The sequence below is a fragment of the Pundamilia nyererei genome, unplaced genomic scaffold (assembly GCF_000239375.1).
Source record: "Pundamilia nyererei isolate P.nyererei 1_Seehausen unplaced genomic scaffold, PunNye1.0 scaffold00411, whole genome shotgun sequence".
NCBI lineage: Eukaryota > Metazoa > Chordata > Actinopteri > Cichliformes > Cichlidae > Pundamilia > Pundamilia nyererei.
Window position 1 is genome coordinate 328763 of NW_005187812.1, and position 9308 is coordinate 338070.

Here is a 9308-nt window from a genome sequence, read left to right on the forward strand (position 1 = left end):
ATGTATTTGTTTTTTGTTGAGTTGCCTAATAATTATGCACAGTAATAGTCACCTGCACACACAGATATCCCCCTAAAATAGCTAAAACTAAAAACTACTTCCAAAAACATTCAGCTTTGATATTAATGAGTTTTTTGGGCTCATTGAGAACATGGTTGTTGTTCAATAATAAAATTGTTCCTCAAAAATACAACTTGCCTAATAATTCTGCACTCCCTGTACTTCTAAAGCCCTTGTTAACGTGTACCATCTTCTACTGTATTGTTGTGTTTTATAGCCCATTTAGATAATCAGACATTCATCAACTCCCACAGGCAGCAGAACCAGCATTAACAAAAGAAGCTTACAAATTTGTTCTTTGGTACTAAACGCTAGCTATTCTGCCTACACCAGAATGCCTCCTCTTTTAAACTGCACTGCATACTGATAGATGGAAATACAGACTGTAGCTAGCATCACTAATACAAGAGCAATACTAGGAAGACAGAGGGAGCAAATCTAGATCTTTTTTCCACACCCAGATTTTAACCCCAATACTGTTATGTAAAACATGGCTTTAGCTGGCCTTTCACAGCTGCAGCTCATTCTCTATGCAGCAGCTGAGCTCTTGGCAGACTCAGTCCAGAGAATCCATCTCCACCCTCTGGTGTTCACACATGGCTCCCTGCCAGCAGAAATAATTTCAAACTTTATAATCTACAAGGTTCTGTGTTATGTCCCACAAGATCAGGATGTCCAAAGTCTCCCATTTATGTTCTATTGTGGAACACTGAAAAAAATTGCCAAAAAGTCACAGAAGAAACTGATAATTTAATAACTACCTCCTGGTAATGCAATAGCATGCCCATAATCCAATAAAAATACTGAGCATATAAAGTAATACATTTTTATGTGTAATGCAATAAGCATAATGTGTGTCTTCACTGAAAAAATTTAGCACAAGGAAACATTCATCTAGGCTCATTTCCTTAACTGGCAAAAGTTCCTAGTGTAAAAACAGGATATTATCTCTAACTGGCTTCCCACCCTCCACCTACAAACCCTGGCCAGGTTTTATGACTTCCTGCCAAAGACTAAAGTCAACTCTTGTGAGTCCTGTGAATTTTGATCTGTGTTTCATGTGAGGCCTGATTTAGATTTCTGCTAGGAAACATTGTAGAGCCTACGATGTAAGCTATGTAAGTGGCCGACGCCAATGCATTTATGGTTGTGAGTGGTGTATTATGTGTTAATTATCAAGTGTTTTACATGCGGTGCTGCCTCATAGAAACAAATTAGATGCTGGGACCTTTCCCACCCTTGTGCCCACTCTTTGTTTCTGAAATAAATTGCTGATATTTGTGAGTCCTTATATTGATGCTATGATTAGTATTCTCATATTGAGGCAATGATTGTTATTCTCTCACTGATAAATTTAAAAATTGTGAAAAAGTACCCAGAAATAGACAGAAGGAATCAACTGAATAGTGTAATCACTATAGTTTCGGGCTGCGTTGATCCAATGTGTAGTTATCTTTCTTGGGAGTTTTACATTAGGTTGTCCTGTAGGTTATGTACATGCAGCACGGCTTAGGTTTGGTAAGTTTCATCTGAATAAAACCACAGGACTTGAACAATGTAATTTGGACCGACAAGCCCAAAGTAGAGATGTTTGACAATAATGCACAGTGCCACATTTGGTAAATATAGCATAAACATGTCATACCAACTGCCTAGCACAGTGGTGGAAGGGTAATGATTTGAGCTTTGCAGTCATTAAATCAGCTTTATTCTAGAGTCAAATATGACGCTAGTTGTCTGACAGCTAAAGATTGGGCAAAACTCGGGCATGCAAGCGAACAGTGATCCCAGCACACCAGCAAACATACAACAAAAGGGTTAGAAATAAAAGAATTAAGGTGTTGCAGTGGCTCAAAATCGAGACCTCAACCTGATTGAAATGCTGTGGTGACACCTTAAGAAACTTATATGTAATCAAATACCCACAAACCTCAATGAACTGAGGCAATGTTGTAAAGAAGACTGGGGGAAAAATTCCTCCACAACTATGTGACAGACAGATAAAGTCATAATCTTTAACTTATTGCTATAGGTGGTTTTACAGGCTATTGAATCTTGAGGTATATTTATCTTATCAGAGAACTGAATATATATTTCTTTTTTACATGACTGTTTCACCCTGAATGTGTAGAGAACAATAGGAGATAGCATTGTCCTAACAAACTCCATATCCTGAAAAATCTCAAAGTGTAAACTCCCCTCGCTCAGGGTTAAGTCAGACACTGGGATGAAGACATAGATACCAAATCAAAATCTTAAATGGGGTTCTTTATCTTGCTCAAGAATACTTTGGCATGCAGAGTGTCACAATCTGGTTGTAGGAATTCAGGCGCAGAGCGGTTAGACGTCTCCAAACAACAGTATATGTACAGCACCAGTGCACAGTATATACAGTGCAGGGAATCCAAAACTCCAGGGAATCACAGGGTAGCTCGCTCACGTCTTCTTGCCCGCACTCACACACATTCACACGGCAGGGAGGTCACAGGTCCGGGGAGGAAGGTCTGAAGCAGAAGAGAAGGGAAGTCACAAACTAATCACGAATCTCAAATTACTAAGCACGAGTTCACAGGAGCTGCGAAAAACACTAACGCCAGTAGTACAATCATCCAGCGACGAGAGGATCTGTGTTCCAGCCTCAAATAGTGCTCCCGGTGATGACAGGTGATTGTTGTCAGGTGTGTGGGCCAAGGGCGGGAGCCCACAGTGAGCTCCGCCCAGGCAGAGAGGGAGAGAGAGAGAACCAAAACAGCACATGTAGCCTTGTGGGGCCAGCCGGGCAGGCACGGAGACCATGACACAGAGTCCATGGATCAAACCACCAACCTTCTAATTGGTGGAAGACCTGCTCAACCTCCTTAGCAACAGCTTTCCTTATTGAGATACCTAGATGTTCCACAAACCTTTGCCCATGCTCATAGCGTAATTCAGTGAAGCTCAGACACATATATATTTACCATTTCACTGCTGCAAAATCATTTTAAAGTTCTTGCAATGAACTTTCTTTATTATGCGAGAATCACTGCACAGTACTACAGAGTACTACAGTTTTTTTTAATATTTTAAAAATCTTTTTGGAAATCAAATGTGCAGCAGGTGCTAACTTGCCTGAGAATATTACAAATGGGACTGTGTATTACTGCGGCTAACTATTTATTAGCTGTAGAACTGCAGCTTCACTACTTTCAGTCTTTTCTCAGAAAATTGCATTGAACACAGTATCATTTAATTTTAATAATTACGTAGAGAATCAGACAGAACCAGACAGCTAACCCTACCCTGACCTTTAACAAAAGATTTACACTGTAGACCCAGTTGCTTGATAGTGGATAGCTATTTTAATGCCATTGCCCTCTTCTGCTGAATATCCCCATTTTATTTATTACGCGTATTATTCCGGTCATTTTTGAGCTGCTAGCCTACCACATATCTCTCAAATGGTCCAATAAAATGCAGAGAAGTACACCCTGCTCTGATTTCTATGGCCTCAAAGCAAACTCTAAATACACTCCCAACTTCACAAACACCACTTAAGGCCACTGCTGCTGCACACATAAACACAGATGGAGGGATACAGACACCTTATCATATGTAGTGTGATAAGCCGTAATGCAAGTAATCACTAAACAGTGCTCAGCATTGAAGGGACATGTAATGATGTGTCTACATTTGCATATAAACACTCTGTTTATAGTTTTTGTGCAATCATTGCAATTGCCACAGTAAAACCTTAGTAGTGAAACCTGCAGTTAGCTCTGTTGCTACCTTACTGCGAGGACATGAAAATTAAACTCCCATCCAGCAACTCAGTATGAGTATAACTCGTGATATAGCATGCAGAGCTTTTCCTGCACTTACACTGTTTTCTCTCTGTCCCTCTCTCTCCAGGGAAACCAGATCCTGAGCGGCCTTTCTCTGGACGAGTACAAGGCCACTCTGAAGATGATTGAAAGGGCTATTCTGGCCACCGACCTTGCCCTGTACATGAAGTAAGTACTAAACATCAAGCCTCAATGGAGACTGAATGAGAGGAAAAGAATGGAAGAAGAAAAGCAGTATTTTAAAGGTTTTTAATCAGTGCAAAATTGAGTACAATTGAGATTACACTCACCTTGTGACTGTTAAAGCCTTCATCACTTAAGTTCTACTCACTCCTCACTCCTTATAGTAATTCTGTAGGTCTAGATACAAGTTAGTGTTTAAAAGTTGTGTCTTTCTTCTGGTGAGTGTGCATTTGTGTGTGGGTGTGGTGGTGTGGGTGGGTGGATGGAAAGGGGGTATTTTCTTTCTTTGTAATATAATTGGCTTAGAACTCATGTATGTCTACAGCCCCAGAGCAGCTAAAAGTTAAAATGAAAATAAAATACAGACTGTATAAGTACTCAAGCAATTTACCTGCCAAGTACGTTTGAACTGGTGGGATTTTAAGGGTGGCTCCACAGAAAATTTATAGTTTTTCAGTCTTCACAGTGTTGGTTGTTATACCCAGTCTTCTGAAAAGAGGGGTGACAATTTTTTACTACATCTTAATGCATTCATGTTTTTTCTTAACTCCCTCCTACTACCTCAGTGACTTCAGCTCTTATCTTAGCCCACTTTTAGTCTAGACAGTGGGTGGTTTGGGGGGGTAAGTGGGTTATATATGAGGATAATTACCTGCTGTGACATTGTTCATGTGGGTGTGTGCTGTCAGGAGGCGAGGGGAGTTCTTTGAGCTGACCAAGAACAACCAGTTTGTTTGGGAGGATGAACACCACAGAGACCTGCTGAGGTGAGTATAGAGTCTCAGATGCCTGTATTAACATTTACATCAACATAAGACAAATGTTTGTGAGGGACAGGCCACCTGCTGTGCAAAGTCTGAAAAGTAAAAAAGCATCATGGCAGCGTGATGATTAACACTTCTATTGATCAACATATAGTTGTAAAGGTTATGTGTTGAAACCATTTCTTCAAGAAAAATGGTTTAGCCATCAATGCAGGCATTCTTTGCATTATAGGTTGCCAGATATGGGTTAAGACCAAAGTTTTAGGTTTTGCTATACAAACCTTATATTCAAACCTGGCAATACCATGGTAACAAGTCCAGAGTTTCTCCTGCTACGAGAAACTAGTGTGTCTGTAGAAATTTAATGTCTGTAACTTTGTCACCCCCTTCAGGTCAATGCTGATGACTGCATGTGACATCTCTGCCATCACTAAGCCCTGGCCAGTACAAAAAAGGGTAAAAAAACAAACAAACAAACAGAAAACCCCGCAACCTTTACCTGTCTGTATGTTGGTACGCTGCTTTTCTGTGTATTTATGTTTTTACTGTGGTATACACACACATCCCCTCATTTCTGTTTTCTATAGTTACATAGTGTTTCTATGAAATATTAAAAAAAACAGCTGAAACTGTACTCACTTTACATATAAAGGGAAAATGGCAATGAGTAAAATATTAAAATGTATTTAAAAAATATAAAAACGTATCAAAGACTCAAATTGAAGCAAACAAACCAAATTTTAAAAATAGATTATAACTGCTAGTTAATTTGTATAATGTAATTTAAAATCTTAGTTAAATTGATGATACAAAAATAATTAAGTTCCTTAGTATCAAGACAGTTAACACTTCTGCTTTGCAGAAGATGAGAGAAACCCAGGGAAAGAGAGTTAACGTCAACTCTGTGTCAGTTACTGGGGTAACAGAGTCTGAACTAAATTTTGCCAGCACAAGTTTTTGTCTCTGACTCCTCCCCTTCTGAGCTGGCTGTGTGACATCCTCATTCATTCATTCATTCATTAGATTAAGAATAACTAATGATTAAATGAAATAAAAAGGTGAGTAAAGAAGAAACAGGAAGTACATCACGAGAAACTCCCAGCAGCCTAGACCTATTGAAGTGTAACTAACTGAGGATTCAGGGTCACCTGATCCATACTTAACTCATTCACTGCCAGCCATTGGCAGTGAATGAGTTAAACCCATTGACTCATACACTGCAATTGACGGCTATAGACGTCAATGGCAGTGAATGAGTTAACTATGAGCTTTATCAAAAAGAAAAGTTTCAAGTTTTATCTTAAATGTAGAAATCCAGGCCTGGAAGCTGAAAGCTTTATATCAGTATAAATGGTTAAACTGGGCAACATTAAAGCAGAGTTTTTCTCTAAATCTCATGGAGCACTTTCATTCAGTAAGTACAACTCTGTCAAAGGATGGAAGGAACACATTTCTTACATTTTTACTGATTAATTATTGGAACAAGAAAATAATCAGACTCATAAAAGCTGATTCGAGGGTGGATCTTCAGGTTTTATCTTCAGTTTCTGTCACCTGCATTTTGTCTCAATTGAATCATTACATTTAAACATAAAGAAACAGAATTCCAGCTTCATCTTATGAAAATTCAAGTTGGGTAAATGATAACAGCAGACACCATAAAAAAAAATATATATTATATTATATTATATTATATTATATTATATTATATTATATTATATAACAAGCTTCCTGGAATAGAGCCCTGCTGACTGTGACCTGAGGTGCAACGTGCCTTAAAATGTATTCTTTGTTATTCATATCTGATCCTACAATTTCTTACTCTAATTACCTTTCAGAGCTCCTCCTTGTTTTCTCTTTTTTTCTTAATCACTGACCTACTACACACACACACGCACGTGAGCGTGCACTATATTCAATGCTGTAGTGTCCCTGCTGTCCCCCAGTGACCTTCATTAGTCTGTGCCTTGTTAGGAAACTCAGGCCCAGAGGAATTGTTACACAGATAAACATTCTGTGTGTGTGTATGAGAGTGCTGATAAATGAGAGCTTGTTAATAAAAACAGCTGGGCCCTGTCCTCAGATGACAACTCTAAAAAAAAACATTCAGGGCAGCAAACAAGTACATACGTTCCCTGGCTTACACACACTCTGGCAAATCACCTGCTCCTCATTAACAGATTGCGCTAAACCCATACCCCTCCTTCCCTGATCTGTTTTACTTTCACAGCCTCCATCCATAGACTTTATATAAAGATTAACATATTCACTGTGACGTCACCCAATGGTTTTGGATTCTGGACTAATTCTAATGGTGTTTTCCTAGCATTTAGGCTGATCTGCCATATTGTTTTTGTTTTTTAGACTAGCTCTAAATCTGAAACTTCCAGTCATACTTTTTTCAGTCAGGTAAAGTCATTATAATCATTTAAGGTTATCACTGAGACTTAACAACATAAAATATCATAACGAAAAAGTTGTATTTAAAAAATGCAGTAAAGTCACCACGATTTACAAATATAGCATTCTTTAATATCATGCCATTTTTTTTACTTAAGAAATACATTCTGGTTGGTTTCCACTTTTGATTTTGAAGACCTTAAATAAGTGTCAGTGTTGATGGTATATTTGCACATAAACCACTACATTGGACACTGATGTGTCACTCCATACTCTGCCACACACTCCAAAAGTGATGTTGTTCACCTAAGTGGACAAGTAAAAAACTATTTAAAAAGTACCTGTTTAAAAAATTTTTTTTCAAAAATCTTTTTTTCATGCATAAATAAAAATACTTTAACAATAAAGTATAATCGTATAATCCTGATTGAGGTTGTCATGATTCATGCATGAAAGGGTTAAAGAAATGATATGAGTTTGTGAAAGTAACCTCCATAAGCACTGCTAAAATATTTTCATAGATCATGGAGGAAGTAAAGGCAAAGCTTCTTAGTCTCAACAATTAACAACTGCATCATAGTACTTACGTTCCTTGCAGCACCACCGACTCAATCAAGAGCTGAAGACGGCTTCAGCAACACGTTCACACAGAGGGATGTTGATTGGAGCTTGAGCCTATCTTCTTTATCTCTTTGTTAAAAACTTGAGAACACTAACTTTGTGTGGGGCTTTTGGGAGAGCTCTTGCTATTGCTATTCACTTGTTTCATTTTCCTTCTTCCTTCCAGCTGTCACACAGGCTGTCAGTCTGTCTGGGTCATTCCCAGTCATTTCCTCAAGATTAATGTTCTAATGATGCTGCCTCCAGCAGCAGTATAAGCATCTTGTTATTTCCATGTAGGAGACCTATTTCTTATTACTCAAACTGCCACAATTATGCCACAAAGTTTCCAAGGTTGCAATGACACTATGACTTGCATAGTATACAATTCACCCAACTTAGTCTTCTGTCCAACAATAAATGAGGATTTAAAATTGATGCTTTCAGAGCAAATTATAAATGGATTGATTCTTATATTGCATTTTTGTACTCTGAGTATTCAAAACGGTCATTCATCCCTTCACACAAGCACTTTTTCTTTGCTTTCTATTTAATTCATACACATTTACACTCCAATGAACATATCAGAGAGCAGCTTTGCATTCACTATTTTGCCTAAGGATACTTTGGCTCACAGACTAGAGCAGCTAGGGATCCAATCACCAACGTTCCAATTAGTAGATGCCCTGCTCTAACTCCTGAGCTACAGCCAGGTTACTTTGCTTCTATCTTTGGTTTTACATTTAGTGTTATAAAATTTGCCTTTTAAGAACTAAAAGCTCATAAAATGTTTCAATGTTTCTGCATTTGGTTTCTGATGCAGATAGCAGAGCTGGTGGCCACTGAGTTTTTCGAGCAGGGGGATAAGGAGAGGCAAGAGCTGAACATTGAACCAATTGTAAGTAATTTCAGGGTTCATTTGAATGATATTGGATAAATCCTTCTCAACAGTGCAACATTTGCCATCGAGTGCCCGGGAATCTGTTCTGAATCCTCTGGTATTTCATCCTACTGCATTTAAATATATTCCCTTTCAAATCATGAAGTATCACAACACATTTTCAAGAACTGTGCTGATGTTACAGTCATGTGAAAAGAATGTTTTCTTAGGACTTTATGCAGTCTGTATTGGAAGATCTTTGTCCTACAGTATAAAGTGCCCAGGGATCACTGTTATTGTTATTTGACACTATATAAACAAACATTTGCATTTACAGTCATGATTAGTTAATCAGTTGCATTTGATTAGCAGCACCTGGCCTCTACTCACTCTTTTAATTACCTTTTTAATTCCTATTGAAGCAGTGGGAGGGTACTCATTCTTCACAGACGGTGCATTTATGTGACAAATTTCTTTTTTACATGACTATAAATACCTGTGTCTTTTCTTGTCTCAGTTATTTTGTTTGTAAATGTTGGACACACATTATAAATTTAACTAATTGTCATATTTTGCGGTAATCTCTCTCTCCCTCGCTCT

The 9308-nt window shown here is 38.2% G+C and overlaps 1 protein-coding gene across 4 annotated transcripts in view; it reads left to right on the top strand.

Moving 5' to 3' along the window:
- The window catches only part of pde5ab (phosphodiesterase 5A, cGMP-specific, b), a 114862-nt gene that overhangs the window by 103506 nt on the left and 2048 nt on the right, over positions 1-9308 (top strand). For all 4 annotated transcript variants that reach the window (XM_005753202.1, XM_005753203.1, XM_005753199.1 and 1 more), the window contains exons 17-20: positions 3949-4049; positions 4754-4831; positions 5221-5284; positions 8652-8726. In XM_005753202.1, coding sequence (XP_005753259.1) covers positions 3949-4049; positions 4754-4831; positions 5221-5284; positions 8652-8726 — 318 coding nt within the window. The remainder of the gene's footprint in view (positions 1-3948; positions 4050-4753; positions 4832-5220; positions 5285-8651; positions 8727-9308) is intronic.